General features: G+C 45.8%; 1 protein-coding gene across 9 annotated transcripts in view; it reads right to left on the bottom strand.

The window, feature by feature from the left end:
- GREB1 (growth regulating estrogen receptor binding 1) overlaps nucleotides 1-26,432 on the bottom strand; it is a 137,644-nt gene that overhangs the window by 55,036 nt on the left and 56,176 nt on the right. For 8 of the 9 annotated variants that reach the window (XM_084792223.1, XM_084792220.1, XM_084792219.1 and 5 more), the window contains 4 exons: nucleotides 14,987-15,329; nucleotides 10,172-10,291; nucleotides 8,249-8,425; nucleotides 197-379 (listed from right to left, as the gene is read on the bottom strand). In XM_084792223.1, coding sequence (XP_084648349.1) covers nucleotides 197-379; nucleotides 8,249-8,425; nucleotides 10,172-10,291; nucleotides 14,987-15,143 — 637 coding nt within the window. In that variant the 5' untranslated portion in view covers nucleotides 15,144-15,329. The remainder of the gene's footprint in view (nucleotides 1-196; nucleotides 380-8,248; nucleotides 8,426-10,171; nucleotides 10,292-14,986; nucleotides 15,330-26,432) is intronic. The other variant, XM_084792224.1, reaches the window with a different exon arrangement.

The following is a 26,432-nucleotide window of genomic DNA, read 5'->3' as shown; positions in this document are numbered from 1 at the left end:
CCTGCCAGTGTTTACCCTGCCCAGTGAGTCTGTCACATAAGCTGGCACTGAGAAGCATCTTCAGTGGCACGGGCTTGGCCTGTAGCATTGTACAGGAGTCCCATCCCCTCTGAGCCCCACAGTGGCCACTGGGGGTACATTCCCAGCTCCTTCCACCTCTCCATCTCTCCAGATTCAAGGTCCCCTCCCCCCTCACCAGAGCCTTTCCAGCAGATCAAAGGTCCTTTGGTCAGTGCCCCTTGTGCATTTCGGACCAGATAGTACTTGAGGTGCTTCTGTTTCTTGGGCTGCGTGGTCAGCTTCAGGTTGATGTGGTTGGAGAATTCGGTGAAGTAACAGAAACCTTTCTTGCCACAGCCAACACAGTTCCCAGAGAAACCTGGGCAAGAGGAAGCAAGCCATGAGCCTCTGTGCCTCCCTTCCAACTCCCTTCTGGCCTCCTCTTCAAATAAGCATAGTTCATGAGGACTCCATGAATTTGCACCCCGTACCGTCACCCAGACAATGCCATGGGCAGAGGATCTGTCCCAGTAATTTGCCTTGGAAGTCAAGAGCAGGGCCAAAGAGACTGGGCCACTGAAGTGAATCTGGGCAAGTGTGAGAGATTTCACCCTTTTGGGAGCATATTGAAAATTCCATGTACGTGAACAGATGAAGAAAATGTAGTATACACATACAATGGAGTTTTTTCCAGCCAAAGTGAAGAACACAATTATATCATCTGAAGGGGAAAAAATGAATGGAATTAGATGTCATCATGTTAAGTGAAATAAGCTAAACTCAGAAAGACAAATATGTTTTTCTCTCATATGCAGAATCTGTATTTTAAATATATATGTATGTGGGTGGGTGGGTGGATAGATGATAGATAGATAGATAGATAGATAGATAGATAGATAGATAGATAGACAGACAGGGCTTTAAAAGAGAGAGGAAGAAGAATGAGAGGATAATGGGGGAAGAAAGAATTATTATATATTTTCTGATAGTCAGAATCAGAATATTTTATATAAGTATATATAACATATGATACATTTTATATATATATATATAATAAAGGAGTAACATTCAGAGGAGGAAGGGAACTAGTGAGGGGATAGGATGAGGGACCAGGAAGGGTAGCTGGGAGCAAATATGAGCAAAATACAATGACATATATACATGAAGATATCATAATAAAATATGCTAAGAAATGACAAATAAAAAACCATATATAGAGCTCACTTTAAAGGGCCAGAATGAGCATATTCAGCTAGTCAGGCAGATCAAAATACCAAATGCACGGTGGAGACCCTGGGATTGACACCCAAAGTTCAGTAGCCAGCAGAGTGGGGACACTGTAGGAACATAGCTGTATCCAGGCAGGTAGTGCCCCTACTGCCAGCTTGCAGCCCTAGAGAGGCCATCTGGGTAGTGATGAGGAACTCCCTTGCATGAATTACAAACACACAGAGCATGTGTTTAGAAGGATCTGTACAAAGCACGGAGCCATTCCAATGGGGACAACTGTAGGCACTGGTTAATGCAAGAGACACGTGACAGTTTGGCCTCTCCATCTAACCGCTGCTTCTGAGCAAGCCATCCCAAGATGACCTTGCTCTGTCAATAGCAGGTCTGGCTCCTGTGAGTCCAAGGTCCTGGGTCAAGGGAGGCCTGGGGCAGAGCTGGATTTACTTACTTTATCACACTCGTCACTTGATGGTCTCCAGAGGTCACTTTGTGTGAGGCCATAAAAGCCACATGTCTCTACATAAGCACTGCTTTTAAACAGGCTGTCCCTGGGGGCTCTGGCCAGCATTCAAAAGAAGTCCAGTAGGTGACATGAAGGTTAAAATATTACCACCGAGAAGACTCCATGCTGCACAAAACCTACAATCTGCACATCTTGAGCAGCTTAAAATTCTATAAAAAGGCCTAAGAAACAAAGAAAAACCTCAGCTTGGCCAGGACAGATACAGAAAGACTTGCCCATCCAAATCCTACTCATACTGTACCAGTGTGGACAGGTAAGACAGCAAGGACATGGACACTGCTGTGTGGGACCCGGGAGAAGCTAATGTGCGCACAGTGCCAGGGGACGTCCTGTCATTCGTTGTCAAGTACACAATGCACTCAGCTTAACTGATCCCATTGCCAGTCACTATAGTAACCAAAGTGTTCTTGTGAAGTCAGCAAAATCAGAGACATAAAGAGTGGTATCTAACCTCAACAGAGGGATGAAGTCCAGGGTCGCAGGAACCCAAGGCAATGGAATCTTCCATCTGTCTCCACCTACATCTTCTCACTGAGACAAGGTGCCTCTTAACCCATCGATTCCAACCACCCCTACCCTGACCATCGGTCTCTTCCACAGGTCCCCTACACACGTGTCTAGCCATTCCTCAGTGCTCAGCTCCCTGTATCAAAGAGGGGACTGGCACTTTCCCAAGCTCCTATTCCCGTCTTGCTGAGAGTCCTGGAATGTATTAAGCATCAGGAGAATATATGTCTTCTTCCCCGTCACTCTCCCTGCACTTCCAAAGGGCCATGCTTTGGTATAACTGTACACATGTTGGGTTGAATTTAGGTAAGCACATGTGTGCCGACTGAGAGTGCCATGTGACAATTATCAAGAAGGTTGGACAGAGAGGCACAATTAGCCAATTAATTAATAATAATCAACCTTTCTGTTTATCCACTGTTAATCCCCAACCTAGGAACCTTGAGACACACACAGCCTGACTAGCACTCAAGAATGTCCACAGTTCCTGAGAAGGCATCTTAAGCCTGAACACAGAAAAGATGCTGAGCAAGACTCAGGAACTACAAGGTCAACGACACAGAGAGACCAGCTAGCCAGGTACGCGCTGGTATCAGCAACCATGCCCAGCAGGAAGTGACTGTAGACCTTTGGAGCAACTCCTGATGGCTGTGAGGTGAGAGTAAGCACCTGGTCCAGTTGCATAGTGGACAGTTAGGTGCCAGCAAGCAGAGTGCTCCTCTGCAATGGTAAAACCTTCCAGCTGGGGTCATAGCTGTTCTGAGAAGGCTATGTACATGTATATGTATATGTATATGCATATACATATACATATACATATACCAAGAGACAGCTGGGAGATAAGCAAAGAAGCTGGGGAGAGAGCACAGGACCCATCCTGGAGGAAAGAAGTGACTTATACCATCAGCTGAGCAGACGGCGTTGATCCTAAGACTTCAGAAAATTGCTTGAAGGGATGTGAATACTTTCAAGAAAGAGTGAAGCACGGTGTCATTCCTTTTGGGAACTGACCTTGGGGACTTGGAAGTTTATGAAGATCTCATCAGAAAGCGAGGTACCTGGGCTGATGTCTCACATCCCTGCTGGGCACAGATGCCGGAAAATGGGGGGACTATTGAGTTCCGACACGGCCAGATAACCCTCTTCCAAGCTCCTCAGCACTCTGGGATTGTCCCATGGAGATAGTGTAACAACTAGAGGGCTGTCTATTTAACCACACCTCTGAGTGGATGCTGCACCCATAGGCCGCTGTGTGAAGCATGCCCTCCTGTGGAGCGGAAGCCTCTGACCACCCGCGCTCCGTGCAGCAAGCATGCGGGAACACAGGAGTCAGCAGGGCTCCGGTTCAAGTCCTGATTCACGTATACCAGGTTACTTCACACCTCTGAGCTTCCTTTTCAGCGTCTGCAAACATGACTGGTGCTAATAGTTATTGCACGGCCACTGTGTGTGTGTGTGTGTGTGTGTGTGTGTGTGTGTGTGTGTGTGTCCACCCCCGACGCGGAGTCTCATGAAATCTGTAAAATAATCCATAACGTCTCACTTCACAGGTGATGGGATCAAAGCACAGAGAGGTGACTTACCCACAGCCTGGGGTGCTGGCAGGGGCTGAGCCTAGCTTTGCCTTCACTGTGCCATCTCTTCCACAAAAACCACTCATAGGAACACTACAAGGGTTAAGGTGTCTCCTGGATATCTAACAGGTCTCAAACTCAGGGCACAGTGTCCTCTCTCCTTCCTCTTGGATAAGCGGGAGAGAGGAGAGTGCAGGCTGCAAGCGATAAGAAGTGACTTTGCTCTGGGTTTCTGTTGCCCAGTCACAGAAGACAGAAGGTAAGACAGAGATGAAAGCTGCAATTTCCTTCTGGACTGAAGCGACACGATCCTTCCTAGATGCCCCCACAGCGGCTTCCTTTGGATTTGATGGGTGGTGTCTATGCACACGGCTTTATGACTATGGTTAGGGGGTAGGTGTGGGCTTGTTTCTGGGATTACTTCCTTTGCAGAAAGGGGATCTCCATCATCCAACCTTCATGAATGACACACACAGTCTAAAGAGAACCTCCTGGATAGCCCCGTGAGAGATGTGTGTGGCCACAGACCCCACATTTGTTGTCACACTCCTATTTGTGGCTGTGATGCTCTCTGAGAGTAAAGAAGAGAGAAACAATTTCAGAGTTTTGCCTTGAAGTTTGAGCCAAATCCCTGTTCCGGGCACAAAAACTCTACTTCTGTGGAAGAAGCAAGCAAAGCTGAGTCAGATGGACCCCAGATGAGACAGGGCCCAGAGCAGGATACTAGGGTACAATGTGGAAGGCCTGAACTTTGGTGAGAAGACAGTAGCTTTCTTGGGTCCTATTCTGCTAACCACAAATCACTTCCTGCCTCAGTTTCTTTTCAGATAAAAATTAGTTATATGTCTAAGCCCCAAGAAAGCTTTCTAAAACACAATAATTGCCTTACTTTTCGGAGTTATTTATTATTTTACTTATGTTTGTGTGTGTGTGTGTGTGTGTGTGTGTGTGTGTGTGTGTGTGTGTGTGTAATTGTGTGAGGGAATGCCCATTAGTGTGCAGGTACCCACACAGGCCATTAGAAGATACTGAGTCTCCTAGACCAAGAGCAGGTACAAGGAACTGAAGTTGAGAAGTCTAGAGAAGCAGCAAGCCCTCTTAAGCACTGAGCCATCTCTGCAGCCCCTGATTGCCTTATTTGTAACACCACCAATATTTCTTAAAAGTGTGAATTGGAAGGAAAAAAACAAAGGAGAAGGGGCACATAATTTTAAAGGGCAAGAGCTGAGGATGTAGCTCGTGTGGTGGAGTGTCTGCTTGGTGTGTACAAAGCATTGGGTTTGGTCCAATCACTGCATAAACTTAGCCTCGGCGGCACACACCTGTATCCCAACACTGTGGAGATGGAAGAGGAGGCTCTGAACGAAGTTCAAGGCCATATGCGGCTATACAGTAAGTTTGAAGTCAGCCTGGGATCATGAGACCATGTCTCAAAATGTAAGTACTTCTTTAAAATGCAAGAGAGAAGAAATGAATCAAAAATGCTTTAAGACAACTTTGATTGGGTCTTGAATTTAGTATACCAATTTTTAAACAAAGGCCTTATGATAAGATCTGAACCCACCGAGTATTTAACAATATTTACAAATGCTTTAACTTTCTAGATAGGATAATGGCACTGGCTTCCCAGAAGAAGAAAAAAAAGATGTCCTTGTCCTTTAGAAACTGATACACATGGAAACAGTTTCAGGCTGAGTGCATAGGGAGTGGAATTTGAGTAAAATTCCTGGCAGATAACCCTGGCAGAGAGAGGAGTCATAAGGCGCAGGCCTGTCTGCACCCACTGGAAACTACTGAAGACAAAGGACACGGTGACCTTCTGTGCTCTTTCCCCTCGTTGTTTCAAGGTCAAAGGTGGCTTCCTAGCTTCTGTCCTGCAGGACCCAGTGAAGGCCCAGCTTTACACATCTCCCCAGGTGTCTCTACCATGGTACTTGAAATGTCCTTTGTCCCTAAGCCATTACTACATCATCTGGGTTCGAGGTCAAAGGCCTGCCAGCTACTGCCTGGGTGACCCTCTCTGCAAGTCAGCCTTTGCCTTCTGTGAGCCACATATGAACATGGGATTACAGCTTGTTATTCCAACTTCCTCAGAACAGCTCCAGGAACAGAAGTCTCCAGTAAGTAAGTTTTATGTACTATTTGTGTGCTGTGGCTAACACTGTTAATTGCCTTTTTCCAACTAGAAGATTTTAACTCATTTTTCAGGGCCTGACTTGAACCCGGCTGCCACTAAAACACCTTTGCCATCACCAACATCCCATCCTGACACCCTCGTATCTTTCTGAGGGTACAATACCCTATGAGATTGGGTATAAGATTTGCTGGCATCGTTACTTTCGATGGACCCTATGAATCCCCATGGACCCCGAAACTATTTCTGCTAACCTATGTCTCCTTACCAAACCAGGAGCTCCCAATGGAAGGGTTGAGTTCCCAGATATGCCAAAACACCAGCCTTCATTGGACCTTAAACATTCAATAAATATATATATAATTTGCCTACAACTAAACAACAGACTCATTTTTTCCCCCTAAGAATAAAAAGTGCACCAGTCAGACAGACCTTTTCTTTTCTGATGGCTCAGGTATTGGCCCACTTAGATTAATTACTGGCAACAAAACAACCACAACAAAATCTGAAGAACACACCTAGGATTTTAACCTCTCAGTTTTCTCAGACCAAAAAAAAAAAAAAAACCCTCTAAAGCTTCAAAGTTGCTAGGACAATATTCCTGAAGGCTTTGCTTTCCCCCCAAGGTGACCCACAGACCCTGTGTTATGGATCACACAATAGGGCTGAGCCTGGGTAAGCTTCAGGAGCTATGGGGCACTACCTTGTCCTGGGCGGCCACCCGGGGTTAATAGCAGGAAACCTAAACAGTGTGAAGTGTCCACGCTGAGAGCATAAAGTTATGTTCAAAGGAGAACACCCAGGCCACTTCCAGCCAGCTCTCGTTCCTTATCTGGATGGCTTTTTGCCAGCAATTAACCAAGTTCCTTCCTGGGCCTTGCAGCCACTAGGGAGGAGCCAGACTCTTAAGAGCGGCAGGAGAGGAGCTGGAAGATTCCTGTCTCCAGGGCTCAAGAGGCAGGGCCTCCCTGATTTACTGCCTGGGCAATTCCCTTAGAATCACAAAGGGGTGGAATTCAGACAAGACCCCCCCCAACCTCGTCCCACCTCACCCCACCCCACCCGCAGATCAAAAGCCAGCTGTGTGAGGCACCACAGTGAACTGAGTACAATGTGCACCCAGTAGCTCCAGCAGAGCCACAGGGACTCCCTCAGCTTCTAAGGTAATTTTTCAGGATCGTTCCTAAAGAACTGATCTCAATAAGTGCGCAGACCCACCTTTAGGACCCACCCCCTAGGCTGGGAGCATTCATCCACCTTGCTTGAGAGTTTACACACCCTGGGACGCCCCAGCCCCCATCCCTCCCACCCCCCCCTCACCCCTATTAGGAAGCAGGGGCCATCCCTTTCCTTCCTGATTCCCACTCTTTCCTCCCTGGGGTGTCCCTCTGCAATGCCTTTCCCCCACCTGCTCTGGGGACATAAGAAGCACAAAAGTGGATGCTTAAAGGGCCTAGACCCATGCAGAGTACGGAAGAGGCGGTAAACTTTCTCGCTCTCTAAGTTTCCCCCATGAGGTCTCTCTGCTAACAGCAATGAGACTCCGTGTGAAAACGGACCACCTCCAAGTCTTCCACTCTCCTGCTCTCCAAAGAGATGAATGGGCAGACCCCGAGTTACCAGACAAGAACAAACCACCCAAGGCTAGGACATCCAAAGCCCTCTCTATGGCATGGGTGAAGGGGCCTCAGGAGGTCACATGGAGGTGTGTGCGTAAACAACAAACAGGCCCTAGCTTTCCAGATCTCTGAGCTCTGGGTCCTAACCAGCCTCATCCTTGATGCTGCACATGACGGGGGCGTCGTATGCAGCAAGAGCATAGTAATATCATCTGAGCAAGAAGTCAGGCTAGGCCTTACTGTCACAATATGAGTCAAGACCTTAGGAGGCCAGTGGCTGTTTGAAAGACTGTGGACAGGTTCCCATGGCCAGGAGGGAAAGCTAAAACCCCAACTGAACTTTGACCGCAGCAAAAGCCTGAGGGGCACGGTGAGTAAGGGAAGAGCTTGGAGCCTGAAAGACTTGAACTTGGGCTCCTGGCTTCTTCTTTACTCTCACGGCTCAGGGCAAGTTCATGAGCACCTCTACGCTACCCCTACAGAACTCTGACAGACACTGGAGCGGGGGTGGGGGGTGGGGGTGGGAGCGGAAACAAAGGAAAAACAAAAGCCGTGTAAGGACATCAAAGTACCCTATCACCGGCACCAGCGGCCAAGGCCTCCCTCGCCCTGCCCCACCACTTGCAGGCAGAGCCACAAAGAAAAGAAAGCAAGAACTCACCAAGTAAGGCATTGTGGCCATTGTCGTCAGGCAGGAACCTCTGGTCTACTGCACACACTAGGAGGTGGCCCGGCAGGCTGGGAGACTTGGCACCCACGAGGAGGAAGCCTGCAGGGACCTCGATGGGCTCGCTGGAAATGGAGACGAGACGCAGGTCCTTCCCAGCCTGGCAGAAGCCTAGAAGAAGTAGACAGGACTAGCACGCTGTCTTGGAATCTCCCAAAACCAAGGGCCTGGGGGCACAGGAGCAGCAGCAAGGGACACTTAGCTCTGGGTTAGGGTTTAACATCAATTACCTCTGAGCTGAGACAAAGCCCATCAGAAAGTGAAAGCTGTCTCGCCCTCCCACTTAAAACTACAACCCGTGGGGCTGCAGAGTGGGTACACTCAGGAGGAGGAACAGAGCACGACCTCCTCCTCCTCGGCTTCCCCCCTGGGAACGTGAGGCCCACGGTAGAAGCCTCTCTACACCTTCTGAACCTTTGTCTTGCAAAGCTTTTAAATGTATTTCCTACGTGGAAAATTACGTTCTCAAACGTATCCGAGACAAGGTAAAGAAGAGGGGAATGGCTGGGGTCTCTTAGGCGCCTTCCGAGGCTTGCTCTATATGATGGGGCGCTAACTTCACAGGCTTCCGGAAAGACACAAGATCCCCCTCGCCATCCCAGGAGACAACTCTGCGCCCCTGCAACCCTTCACAAGTTTCTCTTTCTTTGGCTGCTCCGGGCTGTCAAACTTTCTCCCAAGCCAGCAAGCAGACCATCTTCAGGGCAGCTGGAGAACACGGGCTAGGGCAGTCAGGGTCCACTACAGTGCCTCGGAAATCCTGTGGAAGCCACTTCAGTGACCTTCATTCTCCCTGTTCCCCTTTGGGGATACTAGATAGTTCTGTGTCACAGCTGTACTGACATCTTTGTCCCAGTAACATGAGCCGGAAGTCAGAGTCAGGGGTCAAGGTCAGACCTCAGGGTGCAGAGGGCATTGGCATCTACCCTGCTGTTTTCCCAGTCCTGGCCTGTCCCCACTCCCAGGCCCTGCCTGAATACCCTGTTCCTTCACCTGCAGCTCCCAGACAGCATGCATCTCACCCCATAAGCCTTTGCACCACTGCTTCCTCTGCAGTTTCCAAGCTCCCCTAACCCATAGTAGTCTCCTAGCTAACTCTTCCTCCAAAACCCTCTTTTTTGGGGGCCTTCTCTGAAACTCTTTGCCTGCATTTGGCATTCCCCTCAGCTCCCATGCCTCCATGCATCTGCCATGCACTCCACCCACACAATGGGCATAAAGCATCTGTCTCCTCAGATGGCCTCCCAAGTGCTCGTCTTTCATATCTGAACTTCCAGAGCAATAGGTTAATTGCTGATTACTATAAGAGTGATGGACAGCCCTTGGTGCAGGGAATGGATGGGTCTAGGATGTGAACCTACAGGCCTCCCCGGCACAGAGCATAACTCTCGTCATTGTCCTGAGATGTTGCAATATCCAGCATGCCCCCCCCTCCTCTGTGTGTGTGTGTGTGTGTGTGTGTGTGTGTGTATATATGTTCTTCAGCAAAATGACAGTGACACTGCTGACTTCCCAGATTCCGAGATAATGCAAATACGTTAGCTGCACAGCCAAGAACCGACAGGCATGACAGGTCATTCCTAAGCCACTCCACATCAGAGACCCTGCAAAGTCAGCGTGCGTAAGGAAAGTATGTTCTGATTTCCAAGCAACAGACCCAAAACAATGACTATCGGACACCGTGCCACTCTGACAGCTTGAGGCTGTGCACAGCAGCCAAGCAGCTGGGGCTGCCTCTCCTGTAACCTGGGTGGGGACAGGGGCCCAGCTCACAGCTCAGGGAACAAGGAGAGCTACAACCCAGCTGCAGATCCTGAGTGGGGGTGGGGAGGATGGGGGCAGGGTGAGGTGTCTTACCATCTGTGGTGCAACAGCCTTCAGGAGGAGGGGGCAGCTGGTAGGCATTTGGGGGACTGCTGGGTTCCAAGCCTCCCTCTCCTTCTTCCTCTTCTTCCTCGTTGTCCACTCGGCTGCCGCCTAGAAGTGGGAGGCAAGAGTGACGATTTAAGGAAGCGGCAGTGGGGTCTTGGAGCCTCCTCCAGGACCTTTCCCCACCTGGAGCTACAGGCTCAATAAACAACTCCAGGGCCTGGGGAACTGGTCACACGAAGGAGGCCCAAACCCCTTGGTAAAACCTTGCTGCGCTGTAATTCATTGGTATACTAGGAAGTTGGGCAGTCTGATCCTTCTGTACCGGAAGGAAAAGCCAAGACTAAGGTGTACACAAGCTCAGCCTCAAGTTCACTTCTCTTCTAGTCACCACAGCTGCATATGTCCGCCCAGGTGCCAGGGAGTTGCTATGGATACGGTAGCCAAAAATATTCATGACAAGTATCACCATGTGACACGTGGCCTGTCTTGCACATAAGGAACCTGGGGCTAGCCGAGTCTGTGTATCTGCAGGTGCCCTAGTGTTCTTACAAACAGCAGCTGGACGCACGTCCTCGACATTGCATGAGGGGACTGCTGAGCTATACACAGTGTTCATCCAATGCAGATATACACAGAGAGGGGTGGGTATTCCAGAACATTCTAGACACAGGCATGCTGTGGCTTTAAGAAAGGAAGAACAGCAAATTTGGAACTGGTAGAGAAAGCCCTGGCCATGAGCACCACCCCTCAACATGGTATGCTTAATGCACCCTCATTGATCCAGCACCCAGCAAGGTTCCCAGGGCAAAGGTTGCTAGGAGGAGAGAGCACCCCACCATCCCGTGGTTGGGGAAAGCAGGGGAAGCGGGGTGGTCACAACAATTAACTTTCTTCAAGGCTGCTGACATTTAGTCTTTCCACTGTCTTTTCTCATAGTGTTTTTGGGCAAAAATACTTCCCAGTTTGTCTTTAAATTTCACAAGTCAAACAGCGCACAGATGAACTCACAGGGAGGGTTGTTACAAGTGCCCTTAAAGGCGCTGCACCGGCATGTGGCTGTCTCCTCACTTTTTGTTTGCCTGTCTCTTACTTGTTGGCTTGTTTTTACGTCTCCTGCTGTTCTCATACCTGGCTCTAACATCCTCTCTCCACACAAAGGTTTTAGGTTAGCAATAAAATTATGAGTAATGGAGAAGCCTAGACCACAGCTCTGGGAAGTCACATTTCAGTACTTACATCTGTGCTGCCTGTATAGCCGCTGGACACTCAGTTTACCTCTCTGTGCAAAATGTGTCGGTTATAAGGTAAGCCCTCAGGTCACTGTGAGTGTCAATGTTCTAGAACAGTGGTTCTCAACCTGTGGGTCGCAACCCCCACAGGGATCACATATCAGATATTTACACTCTGACTCACAACAGTAGCAGAATCACAGTTATGACGTAGCAATGAAATAATCTTACGGTTGGGGGGGGGGGTCACCACACCATGAGGAACTGTATTACAGGGGTGCAGCCTTAGGAAAGCTGAGACCCACTGTGCTAGAAAATGTAGCACCTCAGAGGTGGCACTGAGTTCTCTACCTAGGATTTAACTGTACAAGCTGCTGGGGCCAAGACCTTGAGAAGGAAATCACAGCTCCCTCCCCTTCCTGATGCCCTGGACCTTGTGGGTGCAGAGGACAAATACCAAGTGGTGGGGAAACTGTGGAACGATTACACAAGGATGAACGCTCAGGGTGAGAGGAATGAGTCCAGATGCCTCATCTCCTCGGTCTCTTCCTGTGCTTAAAGCAGGCAAGATGTCTCAGAGTTCCACCAGACTCCAGGCGCCGGCACCTAACACCACAGCAGATGGCACAGTCCACACGGGTCTCTGATCTAGCTCTGTACAGACCCAGAGAGTGGCACAGACACCAGCCTTGGAACGGAAATCCACACAAGATCCCCAACAACCCAAATGAATGCCCCCAAAGCCAGAGCTGTGGATCAGCCTTGCTTTCATCAGGATGGGCACTATTCTACTAAGCCCAACGAACAGACATTCCAGCATGCCTAGGAAGAAACTAGAGAAGAGGGCCTTAAGCCTCAGAAAGCCAAAGGGCTCAAACTGCAGGCGGGGTTAAAGGTCAAAGGTCTGCGGCAGACTTTCCCAACTTTGATGGGCTCCTCAGCCGGCACAAGCCTGGGACAGACTAAACAGACGTGTTTATGGAGGTCTCCGGGCAGGATGAGAGCCTTAAAGTGGTCTTAGACAAAACCATTAGGGTTGAAGGCTTAACGCAGTAATAATAAAATACAAGCCCAAGGACCCCATAAGAACCCCTGACTGCAAGCACATAAGGGCATTCACTCTGGTGTTTATGCTCAGTTCTCTTTTCTTGCCGTGAGTCACACATCATTCTGAACAGGCAGGATTATAGGAATTTACCTGCATTCTGTTTAAGTAGTAAATTTGTGATGGCTAGAGCTTATGCAGTTATCTGTTTTGTTGGTCTTTCTCGTAAAAAGTCAATATTGTGTAAAAGGATTTCCCCCTAAAGGGGGTAGTAGGTAAGAGCCCTAATTCAAAGAACAAAGCTATAATAAGACCCCTGGTAAATTACCCCCCACAAATACATAAAATGTTACCAGATCCCCATGAGTTTAGTGTCCCAGTACCCTGGTCATAAGCATCATCAACAATGGTATTGTCTGAGGAGGGCCAGCCATCAGATAAGAGACCCTGACAAGAGACAGACAGACAAAACTAGATGGGGCCCAAAATGCCAGTCTGCTCCAAAGTTTATGGTGCAGAAGATATGGCCTAAGCTTAGTGCTTGGTTTATGGTGACATCTAACAAACCCAAAGGTCCCACCGACCCCTCAGGCTGACTTCTGTACTGGACAAACAAAATCCCAGGGGATAATTCTGGGCTATTTGCTGAGAAGAGAGGAATTGCACAGAGGAGTCAAGTTGTCACACAAACCCAAAGGCTGAGAAATCCCACTGACATCTGGCAAGGAGCTTAGGACATTCAGCACCCGAGAAATCAAATTTATAAGTCTCAATCCTGTCCCTGGGGACTGAGATGAAGCTCAGATGCAGAGCACTAACTAGCAAGTAAGGACTCCCGGGTCCCAGCACACTCAGGGTGTAGGAAATATCACACACCCAACAAAGAGAAGATCCTGAGATGATCGAAGCCCCCCATCCGACTAGAAAAGGCAAGATGGGCTATCCAGGGAGACTTTCAGCAGCAGGAGAATGTGACTAGGGGAACCCCCCAAGGGCTTTTCACTGCTCCCTGTCCCCATGTGAGCAGCTGTGCACTAACTCCCCCAGCATTTGACCCAACGCCAGCACTGAGAAAGCAATTCCACTACCCCTCAAAATCTCCAAATCATGAGGGCCTCAGCATTAGGAGGTGGACAGACTGGAGAGTTTAGGCCAGCACTCAAATGGTCTAACAGTAACATCATGATTGCTGTTCATAAGTTGCCACTGGCAAGGCTTGTCGACACCTTAAGTAGTTAAGGATGGCCCTGCAAAACCTATTTCACAGAAGCCTTTCACCTGGTCAAAAACAGGATCGATTAAATACCACCTAATGAGAGGGTCCACCCAGCAGCAGATCGAAAAAGATGCTGAGACCCACAGCCAAACATTAGGCAGGGAAGAAGGTGGGAGGGTGAGAATGGAAGGAGAGGCAGGAGGGGGCTTCAATCGGGATGTAAAGTGCATAAATTAATTAATTAACTAATAAGAAAGAAAGTGGCATCTAATGACTTCTTAGCTCCCGGTGAAGTCATGCCTGAAAACCTTGGCACTCTCCTAATGACGACCAGAGAACTTCCTAATTGATAGTGCTGAACGCAATCGAGTTTCTCTTAGCCCTGTACCCAGGTTGGTTGGGTCTTTAACTGTGCCATTTGCAAGGTTAATTTAGTAAGGCAGATAGAAAATGACTCACTTTGCCCCCTCACCAGAATAAGGGCCACCAGGCATCAGTGTTACTTCAAGACAGGCACCCCACAGAGCCCCCTGAAGCCTAACAGTGCAAACCTGGCAGACATTTGTCTTTCTTGTCTAATGTTATTTTTTTCCACTTTAAACCATGACCTTTTCTACTTCAAAAACTATTGTTGATTGCATGTAGTTTTAAACAAAAAGCATGAACTTACAAATTAAAAAAAAAAAATCTAGACTAGCAGTTGTTTCACCCTACAGATTGCTTTGGGCTTACTTGACATGAAAACACACACTCACTCACACAATTTATCTTCAAGATAAAGTTAATTCCCAAGTTGTCTCCATACTTGAAGATCACTTATTAATTTACTTCTTGGTACGTGTAAATTCATAAAAGTTTACTCTTAATTTTTGTAAGCTTTGTGGGGGGGATGCTCTTACACCTGTTACCACACAGAGACGTAACCTCTAAATTACTTTTGCAAAGACCATGAGTCACAGAAGGAAAAAAAAAGAAAAAGGAAAGAAAGAAAGAAACACATAGCTAAGGGTCAAACGCACTAAAACCTCTTACCAGAGCTAAGCTGCAAACCATGTAATCAGAATGTGAATACCGCTTTGAGGAGAGTCTAGCATACCATATTCTCCCTGTCCCCTGTGATCCAAGATTATTATTTTTCTTTGTATTTTCTGGCCTGGAAATTACTTTTAAACAAATAATATTCTGTGTGCAACTTTCACTCTTTTTTTGCTAGACTCCAAGTGGTGCGAACTACAGGTTTACACTGTTCACGTTAGCTGCACATAATAAAAAGCATACACACAGCAACATAAGAAATGCATGTTTCTTACCTTCTAATGAGGACAACTGCTGCTCAGCCTCCAAATACAACTGGGAGAAGATGGGCCGGGGCACCAGGGTGTTGGAGCGTAGGGAAGCCTCGATGGAGTTGTGAAGGACTTCTTCAAACCGCGTGCTCTTTAGCTGTCCAGCATAGGAATTGCCCATCTCCAGATCACAAAGAGGACGGTGTCTTCTGGTCAAAATGACATTTCAGTTCTGCCAAGAAGGGCTGCCTCCACACAAAGCCCGGCCAGGAGATACACGCCGCCGCCGCAGCAGCAGCAGCAGCGAGAAGAGAAGGGTTGCGCCTCTGCTCAGCCCCAGACAGGAGAGGGCGGCTCTCCACAGCTACTGCCAGGCAATTACAGGAAGTTATATAAGTAACAACCCCCACAGATCCAGCACTCACAGAGCCCACCGCCTCTTAGGCTATTCCACCAAGAAGTACTTTGGCGCTCCTGATTTTCCCAGAGATAGGATCCTGCCTCCCAGGATGCCCAGGCAAAAGGCGTGACTTCTTCCACAAATGGTTATTCACAGGTCTTTATCATGAGAGCATGAGCCCAGGCTTTAGGATTACAGGACACACACACACACACACACACACACACACACACACACACACACACGCACATGCACACGCACACGCACACACCTCTCTAAAGGCAGGATTAGCAAACCCCATCACTGCTGGGCTAACTATAAAAAGGCTAACTATTAAAATTCTCCCTTTGGGGCTAGAGGGGTCACCTAAGACCATGAGAAAAACACAAATATTTACCTTGCGATTCATAGCAGTAGCAAAATTACAGTTATAAAGTAGCAACAAAATTAATTTTATAGTTTGGGGGTCACCACAACACGAGGAACTCTATTAAAGGCCCACAGTCATGCGGTGAGAACAGTTGCTCTAGACTGTATTTTAGCTTATGGAACGTCTCTATCCTACAAGTAATGCAGACGAATCCCAGAACCTCTTGGGGAAAAAAATGAAGAAACCACTGCTGGAAGACGATTACCCTTGTTTTTATCTGTGGCAAGTTCATAATTAATTCACACACCAAGGTAGACAACTCACTGGTTCTTGGTGTGTTCACCACTTTGTGCAATTGTTTCATGGTTGATCTGGCATGTCCACCATGCCCAGAAAGAAGCCTCAGAAGTCACTCCCCTGCCCCGCAGCAGGTTTATTCTCTGCTGCTGCAGATCCCCTTCCTTGTTCTGTCCACTGCACGGGTGGGAACAATGGCCGGGAAGTCTTCTGCCAAAAGATTCTTCCGTTTAGCACAGCGACTCCATGATACAAATGCATCGTGGAGCTGGGGGGGGGGGGGGATAGCAGCACAGCCCCTTAATCTTGGTGCTCCAGGGGTAGATCTCTCCTCTCTCTCTCTCTCTCTCTCTCTCTCTCTCTCTCTCTCTCTCTCTCTCTCTCTCTCTCTCTCTCCCTCTCTCTCTCATGCTTGGTCACACATACACACTGATATAGGGCCTCCAGTAGTCCAGGCTACCCTTGAGCTTGCTATGCAGCCAAGAATGACCTTGAACTCTTAATCCCCCTGCCTCCACGCCCTGACTGCTGGGATGGCAGGTGTGTCCCTCCATGCCCCAAGCTTCTAATTTCTTTCTGGACAGCTTATGTCCTCCATTTGGGTTCCCTCTGACTTTGCCCCAGTGCTTACCAAAGAGTGTTTAATTTCTAAATAATCAAAAAAGGGGGAAATCTTACCCTGTTAACTAAATTATAATTAAGGCTAGTCTGTAGACGCTCTACTTTTTAAACTTCTTAAAGGTCTCTTTCTGACTGACGCATGAGGGAGTTTACAAGAACACTGCATACAGAAGAGAACACACAAGGGATGTAAGGAAGCAGGTCAAATTATTTCTTTCTTGTCTATCCCGGCATATCTTGTCTAGTATACTGTTAAACTATAGAGCAACCTGGAATTTGCAGGGTAACGCTACAGGCCGAGAGCAGCAGCCCTGGCAGAGGTCCCTGGTTTCTCTCTAAGGACACACATACTAGTCGGGAGCTCAGGTTCACCACCCAGCAAACATCTGACCCATCACTTTTTGCCTTAAGACGTGAGCCGTAAAGTTTCCTCTTCCTTACTCCATGTCTCCCTGGGACTGAAGACACACCACTTCCCACCTGAAGAGGAAATGAATGGTGTGGTCTGTGGCTTTCCTGCCTCTATTGCAAGGGGCACCAGCCCTCCTCTTCCAGCTGAGTCAATGGATCCGATTAGCCACTTCCGGCCTGTGGCAATAACTCTTGCCCACGGGCCTCTCCACCAGCCAGGGAAGTGACCTAAGAATAGTTCGGGAATTCACTCAACGAAAGGAAAGTGCTCCAGAGTGGAGAGGTCAACAGCAGACACCCAGAAAGATATCTGAAAGGAGTCTTGTGCACTGGCTGCTTTGGTTTGCTGCTGTCTCATACTTCAAGATATTCATGGGGGAGTTGGCTATCCTCAGGGGTGGGGGTGGGGCTTGTATAGCTCTCAGTTCATGGTTAGGTACACAGTGTGGGCCTTGGGTAGTTCTCAATTCAGGGTGGCACCTAAGCTGCCACCATTAATAGCATCACAAATGTCTCCTGCTTATATAGCATCCTTGTCTGAACCACACCAGGCACACACAATTTCTTTTAGCAAATCGACATGGAGCCTTGCAAACTCCACCTGCCCACAACCCTATCCGTTTGCCTGGTGGTGCCAGGCTGGCACCCAGAGTCCAGGGAACTATGTAGCCCAGGCCAATTGACACCTGAGGTAAATATAACAGTAAAAAGGAAGAGAAAACACAGATCCTTAGGGGGGAAGGGAGGAGGGCAGGCTCCAGGCTTCTTCCCTGCTTCTCAGGAGTGGTGGCTGGGGAGCGGGGATCCTACCCTACATTTCACTGACTATAAATTAACATTGGAGGTGCAGAGCCTGAGGGAGCCCTTGTTGAAAAACTAGAAATAGGAGGTGGGGAGGAAAGGGCGCACATGGCCAAGGAGCAACAACTAAGCAAAGTTCTCACACTCAAGAAATGGCAGCCTTGGTGAGGGGGGGGAAGGGGGAGGGGGGAGGGGGAGAGATACGGTGGATATATAGGGTGAATATAATCAAGATATGTAATATACATGTTTGAAAGTCTCAAAGGGCATATTAAGGTTTTCTTTTCAAAATAATTTTTTTTTTGCTCTGTTCCAAACAATAGCAAAGAATACATGTTTTCCTTGAGTGGAAAAATGGACATAACAATTTTCAAGACAGGCATGCATAAATCAAAGTTTCCTATTCTCCCATTGCAATATCTACTGCTTGAACAGCGTAAACTTAGGGGTATTTAGCTGAGACACAGGACACTGGCGAGTAAGGTTGACATCATCTATTCACAGCATGTAATTCTGACCAGAACATGTATGCAGGCAGACTAACTCATGTACAGAACATCTAGATTAATGGCTCAAAAGTACTGGATCCATCTGACCAATGATGTATGAATAAAACTGGCCAGCTGCTTTTATTACATGACAAACATAAAATACATAAATGATCTCAGGGGGCCAGCGAGATAGCTCAGTGGGTAAAGATGATTGCTGCCAAGCCTAACGACATGTGTTTGATTCCCAGGACCCACATGGTGGAAAGAGAACCAACTCCCTCAAGGTGTCCTGTTACATCTGTGCACACAGTACATGTGCATCTACACACACTAAAGTAAATCTCTCTCTCTCTCTCTCTCTCTCTCTCTCTCTCTCTCTCCTTCTCTCTTTCTCCTTGTCTCTCTCTCTCTCCTTGTCTCTCTCTCTCTCCTTGTCTCTCTCTCTCTCTCTCTCTCTCTCTCTCTCTCTCTCTCTCTCTCTCTCCCTCTCCCTCTCCCTCTCCCTCTCCCTAATTTATAATCTTCTCAAGCAAGACTGTAAATTCCACTGTTTTTTAAAGATCTGATGGGCTAAGTGATCCTTCACTTCAGTCACATTCCTCAGTGATATAGTCACCAGCACACTGACCCTACTCAAGCAAAAACCCCACACCACGCTTATGCAGGCAACCTTGATTAATTGCAGTGGGCCACAACAAACACACACACACACACACACACACACACAAAAGATATGAAAGTAGGAGGAGGACTTAGGAAGAAGAAACAATTTAGTAGAAGGAGAAGGTGAGAGAAGATAATGGGGAGGGGCATTTGATTAAAAAAATATTATATACATGTATATATAATGAAATTATTTTTAAATATTTTTATATATACATTTATATTATTAAACATATATAAAATAAACTACATACAGCAAGAACTATGAAATACTTAGGAATTATATAACTGTTACATTTCATAGTGTTTTGGCTATTTGTATTTGGCAACCTTGAAGAAACATCTTTCCTATCTTGGTGTGTCTAAAATTCTGAATCTAAATCAATATCTATCATATCTCATCTCTATCAACTTAAAACATTTATATAGACCTAGAAACATCTTAATCCCTAAACAACTAAGCTTAATCGTAAAACTAAACTATCTGGTCTTCAACTCCATCAGAGACTTGAGAAGGAATAAAATTAATTACCTGAGTAAACAGAAAGTGCAGGTTAGCAGCTTCCAAAGTGAAACAAAAAAATGACAGAGACAGTTTCCTGCTTGAGTAGTCACCAAAAACTCTCTATAACATTGGAGCATCATCTCGGCCTTCTGGCCCATCCAGTATATCTGACATACATAATTGTGTAGCAGGAACTACTGAGGATTTGCTTACTCTGTCTTGGCAGAGTTTGGCCATCAACTCTGCCTGCATCCAAGCTTGCCCATCTTTAGGCAGAATTCTGTCAGTGGCCAAAACAAGGACATTTTGCCCAGTTTGCCACATTTGAAGTCATCTCCATAAGGTTCATTGATGTTCACCATCTTCTATGAGATAGGCTGGGTGTTGCCAGGAGTTAACCTGTCTTATTGTCAATGAATCTTTTAAATAGCAAAAACATCTTTAAATGCCATATTATGTAGGTCTCTGAGGTTTTTTGAAGACTTTATCTAATTATTTTACCTTATCTATCTATAAAATCATATCTATCTGTTGAACCTAGAATGTATATTCTTATAATATAAATAGACTAGTCATTGACATGACCATGATTTGATCAACCAACAATGAAATTATATTGCATATATGAAATTATAAAATAATATTTTTGGAACAGGTGAAGGTGGCTTATGCTGTTAACCCTAGAACTTGTGAGGTAGAGGCCAGTAGATCTCTAGATGTTCAAGGCCAGCCTGGTCTACAGGCCAGCACAGCAAGGGCTATGTATAGTGGGACTCTACTCCAAAATAAATAAATATGTAAACAAACAAACAAATAAAGCTTTTCTGTGTATACACCATTTTCACTTCTAAGCTATGGACACAATTGCTCAATTTTATGTTTTATTTCTGTTTTTTAAAGTATATAAAATACTATAGAATGTTTAAAACTATGGTAAATGGTTAAGAATAAGAGTTCCTTGTATTCTCTTTGCTGAAATCTGGTTACTGTTGACATTTGTCTTTCTAGATTTTTCTATAAATAGCTCTAAGTTCAAGGCCATTCTGGTATACAGAGTGAATTCCAAGAAAGCCAGGGCTACACAGAGAAACCCTGTTTAGAAAAAACAAAATTTATATATCTTTTAAGTGAAAGCCTACTTAGTTCCTAGATCCTATTTAACCTTTATTTTGTAAAACACTATTAGTTTTAAAGGGCTGGAGTGAGAAGATAGTTCAGTGGGTAAAAGCGCTTACTATCTAAGCTTGAAGATTTAAGTTCCCTCCCCAAAACCCAAGGTAAAAGAGAAAACTGATTCCTAAAAGCTGTCCTCTGAACGCCACACCTGTATGATGGCACGCACATACCTGCACTCATATTTACATCAATATACATACACACTAATAATAATAATAATGATAATATTATCATTATTATTATAAATACATTTTTATTTAAAAAAGAAAAAGAGTTTGAGAGGTGGTTTAGTGGTTAAGAGCACCAGCTGCTCTTCTGAGGACGCAGGCTTGATTCCCAGCACCCACATGGCAGCTTGTAACTATCTAAAACTCCAGTTCCAGGGGAGCTAGTAGCCTCTTCTTGCCTCTGCAGACGCCAGGCACATATGCGGTATACAAACATGCATGCAAGCAAAACACACACATAAAATAATATTTCAAAAAAGGAAAGGAGAATTTTGTCTTGCAACCCGAAGCAACCATTGAAGGTTTAATATCTACAAGCAATAGCAATAGAGAAAATATATATTACTCCCTATCTGCAGGCACTTATGACATCACAGCTAGGAGGACACCCTGGTAGATAAGACTGGAGAAGCAGCATTAAGGGTGTTACTAAATGTCATGGCCCTTTTTGTTTTTCCTACTGGACCACAATCAAGCAGTGTGGGCACTTTCCACATACCATGGTAATATTCTGCCTCACAGACAAGTCATGGCCAGGACATCTCACCTGCCAGCTAAGGAAGAGTTGAACTGGCCGGAGATGCAAAGTATATCAGGCTAGTCAGAATCATCCACTTGACCATGAGAATCAAAGGTGCAGACAAAAGAGCCTAGTTCAGGATCAAGCGCTGGCACTTAACTACTCAGTAGGGTAGACCAGATGGCTCAGTGGATAAAGGCTCTTGTTAGCAATCCTGATGACCCGAGTTTAATCCCATGGTGAAAGGAAAGAAGTTGTCCCACAAATTGTCCTATGACCTCCACATTAGTACCACAGAACATACACACAGTAAATAGACGCAACTTACAATTTCCGTCCAGTGCCTCACGGACAGAAGTTAATCCCAGTAAAAGGCTTCCTTAGGCTGGGTTCCTTCCCTGCCTGATCTGACCACATAGCACCGTTGGTCTCCTGCAGCCATAGGTGCAAGATTACAAAGGGTTTCTGAAATCCCTTACTGCTCTGACACACTGCCCACTTCCCAAAGCTGAGAGAGATTCTTGCCAGTATTCTTTACCGAGAATATAAAACCCCCACCCCAAGTCAGAAACTGTGCCAGTCAGAGCGGCAGCCACACCAGAATCCGGTCTGCATCAGCTCACAGGAGTTGGGACAAAGCAAAGAAAGTTCCTCAAAGGCTCAAGTCCAAAATGAGGGCTTAGAAAGGCAGATCAGTCACTAAAGAGTCTGAAAGAGACAGCATCTGGAAGCGCCCAGCGTAGTGTCTGTAGCGTGGTCGTTCATTTCTAACTAAATCAGAGCATTCACGTGTTTAAAGGATTAGAATTTCAGGTCATGTGTGGTAAATGGCAACCAGTTCAGCAGGCCATATGTGAGATAAGAGAGAGGCAAACGTACAGGGCATCACAGAGGCTGTTGAGAAGTTCCATAACCTCAAAGCTCAAAACAGGAGAGACAGCCAAAGAACAAAGAGCAAAACTGCAGAGAAAGTAAAATCCACCCACAATTAGCAGTCTCACTGGGACACTGTACTCACAAAACAAGAACAGAATGCTTTGAAATATAAACACGTAGAAAACAAGACTGGAAAAAAAAAAGAAAAGAAAACAAGACTGAACTCGTCTAAGCTGCCTAAATATCTAAAATTTAAACTTCAGTAGGAAAGCATAAAGGCAAAACTGAAGTTAAGGAATCAAAGGACAGAAATGATAAGGACATTTTAATTATTTAATTATATACAATTATAATATTGAGTTAACTTTCTTTAGTGGCTAACCATGTCATTGTCCTATCATCTTATTTCCAAGATAAGAAGAAAAAGAACTACACTTGGCCACAATTCCTCTAAAACATCTCATAAGGTCACTAAGAGTATTCATACATTTAATCATCTTCTCTCCCTGCTCCCTTCAAGAATAGTGGTCAAGACCTTGGCTGAGAAAGATCCTGGCAGATGACAATACCAAAGGAAAATGCTTTCATGTTTTCTCTTAATGCCTTTATCCTGTTGACACACTAGACAATACTCTCTGAGGTTGGGGGCGTACAGAAAGAAATCTTGACACTAACCTATGGGCTCCCTAGGAGTTCCAGAAAGAGGAACAAAAGAGATAGAGAGTAATGGTACCTAAGGAATAACTTAGAGTATTTTCCAGAATAGTAGGATAGAACATTCTAGATCAAAAGAACCCAATGAGTAACCATCACAATTAAAAGAAAATGAGCCCAAGGCCATGAAATAGTAGGTCACCAACAAGGAAAAGAGAAGAAAGAAAGTCACATTAGATTTGTAATGACCACAGTGGCTCTGATTTCCCAAGAGCAACACCAGACTCTTGAAATACTAATGTAATGCCTTGGAATTCTGAGGGAATCTTTTCTACCTAGAATTTTATACCCAATCAAAATCACAATCCAAAGAATAAAGAGAGTACATTTTTAGGAGTTCAAGGTCTCTAGAAGCTACTGGGAAATAGTGGTCACTAGCAAATGTGCAGCCATGGAGCCTACCAACAGGGAACCCTATGCAGGAGACGGTAAAGGAGCTCAGAGGTGCCAAAGACAAGTGTGACGTCACGTGGTAGCAGTGGACATGAGCAGGGGGCTCCAAGAAAGATGTCCCAAGGTGACAGAGCAGACTGTATGGGGTTTTACACCACATTGGCAGTTTTTTGAGTTCTACAAAAATACAAGGATGGTGTATTGGTAGATTGATAAGGATTTAAAGTCTAGAAAAGAAGGAGGTAGTACCTGCAGGGAAAAGAGACGTACTACTACGGGCTAGTTTTCACAGACTGGGCGTCTATGAGTACTGACCAACTCATCCGGTTTGAAAGATGAGGGAAGGGAGGGAGTGTGCGCCGGTCCTGTACATGTATGAGTCTAGGTACGTCCAGGTCATCTAAATGTGTGCATGTCACTCTGTATGTTGGATGTGTGAGTTCAGGTGCTTGCATACATGTCAATGCAGATATATTTCTTTGACTGGGCAGTTGGCTATGTGTGCTTTCAGGGTATGTGTGTGTAAAGACGTGTAATTGCTACAGGATATGCTAGAAAGCTAAACTCTCATATTCTACAGTAGGAATGAAAAGAGAGTCTAGGAGCAAATGAGACCCTGAAGCACTGAAGAAACAGTTGCCCCTGACCCAGTGAGATGACTCAGCAGATAAAAGTGTTTGCCACCAAACCACATGACCTGCATTTGATCCCTGGGATCCAACATGGTGGAAGGAGAACCAACTCCCGCATCTATTCTCAGGCCTCTATGTGCACACTGCGACACTTCTCCTTTGGAACAGTAACTGTGACAAGTTTAAACAGGGAATAGAAGCATCTCAGGCACCCTGTGCTCATGGCTAAACCTATGCATAACTATCCCTTCCGGTACCTTTTTCTAGTAGTGACACAGCATTGCACAAATTTTTAAAAGATGTATTTATTTTATGTTTATGCTTATAAGTACATTATCTTTATGCACACCAGAAGAGAGTGCCAAATTGTACTACAGATGATTGTGAGCCACCATGTGGATGCTGGGAATTGAACTCAGGACCTCTGGAAGAGCTCTTCACCGCAGTGCTCTTAACCACTGAGGTATCTCTCCAGCCCGCATTGCACAATTTTATAGAAGGTTATGACATTCCATTCAACTACTAGCAAACCGAATCTCAGCCTGTGGGCTGTGTGCAGCCAGAGATTAGCTATGAATGTGACCTAGAACAAAATGGGAGACTTACTTAAAGCCTTATGAGAGACTTTTGTCATCTTTCCTGTAACTCGACTCTGTGGCTCTTCAGCACATACTCTGTAGATGACAGCATCATGTCAAATATCAATGTCAAAAGGTGGGACACACCTGCTGGGATACTGGCATAAAGAACCTAAGCATGCCTGGACTTCAAAGCTAGGTGTCTCCCCTGGGTAGGTTACCTTTTCATCACAGTGAGAGCCAAAAAAAAATCCTGCAGCTATTCAGAGAATACAGCTCTGCCTGTACTGCTGGAACCTCTAGACAGCACCCACATAGACCTGTCCATCACAGTGGTGAATCCCAAAGGTTACATAAAAATATAAGACTTCAGTTTTATCTATTGACTTCCATCACATTTCACTATATTTTTAAAATATCCTTGTGTGTGCCTGTTAGAGGCTAGGAGTCGATGCTCTCCGTCATGCTCAACAGGATGCTCAGCATCTCCATCTTCCTCAACAATTCAGCAAGCCCAGCTGGTGAAGCTATAGATATCCTCTCCCTAGTGCTGGGATGACAGATGATGCCATAACACCCAGCTTTTTTTTGTTAATTTTTTTTACATATACATTTATATTATTACACATATACAATAAACTACCTACAGCAAAAAGAACCATGAAACAATCAGGAATTACATAAATGTTACATTTTTAGTGTTTTGGCTATTTGTATTTGGCAGCTTTAAAGAAAATATCTTTCCTATCATGGTGTGCCTAAAATTCTGAGTGTAAATCAGTATCTATCATATCTCATCAATATCAACTTAAAATATCTATTTACACCTAAAAAGAGCTTAACCCCTAAACAACTAATTGTAAAATAAACTATCTGGTCTTCAACCCCATCAGAGATTTGAGAAGGAATAAAACTGATTACCTGTGTATACAGGGAGTGCAGATTGGTAGGAACAGAACTAAACAGAGAATTCTCAACAGAGGAATATCGAATGGCCGAGAAACACTTAAAATGCTCAACTCAAAACGACTCTGAGATTCCATCTTACACCTATCCAAATGGCTAAGACAACACCCAGCTTTTTTTTTTTTTCTTGGTTTTTCGAGACAGGGTTTCTCAGTGTAGCCTTGGCTGTCCTAGACTCACTTTGTAGACCAGGGTGGCCTTGAACTCACAGTGATCCGCCTGCCTCTGCCTCCCAAGTGCTGGGATTAAAGGTGTGCGCCACCACACCCAGCTCCATCACCCCACTTTTTAAGTGGGTCCCTGGGATCCAAACAGCAAGCCCTGTACCAACTGAGCCATCTCCCTAGGCCCTAATTTATGTTTTATAGTAAAAACAATACAGAATGACGCTTTAGTCCATGTGTTAAATTTATAAATCAGCAAATATGCCACAGATAAACATATGACTATATACTTACTTGTGTTCTCTTTGTGCCCCATGGTGCTAGGCTACTGAAGACCTTAGACACCAGCTATTCAGAAGAAGCAGGAGTGAGGGGAGGTGGACAGTGAGGTCTGGAGGATGGAGTGTGTGGCTGGCAGCATTCAGATGCAACCTGCATCAGATGAGCACAGCTGGGGCTATAATGTAGGTCCTCGGGATGTCCCTAGGATGACCCCCTGTTACGGTCTAAAAAGTCTTCCAGCTGACGTTTCTCCCCCAGATATTACCTGAAGACCTTACTGCTCTTTGCTTCAACCGCAGTTGAGAGGAACTTTCCTGAACACCGGGAAACAAGATGTGCATCCATCATCCATCCCTCACAACGCTGCTCAGCCAGCGTCTCTG

The sequence above is a fragment of the Acomys minous genome (assembly GCF_964271855.1).
Source record: "Acomys minous genome assembly, chromosome: 8".
In the NCBI taxonomy this organism is placed as follows: domain Eukaryota; kingdom Metazoa; phylum Chordata; class Mammalia; order Rodentia; family Muridae; genus Acomys; species Acomys minous.
This window is presented reverse-complemented; position numbering and strand designations above follow the sequence as displayed.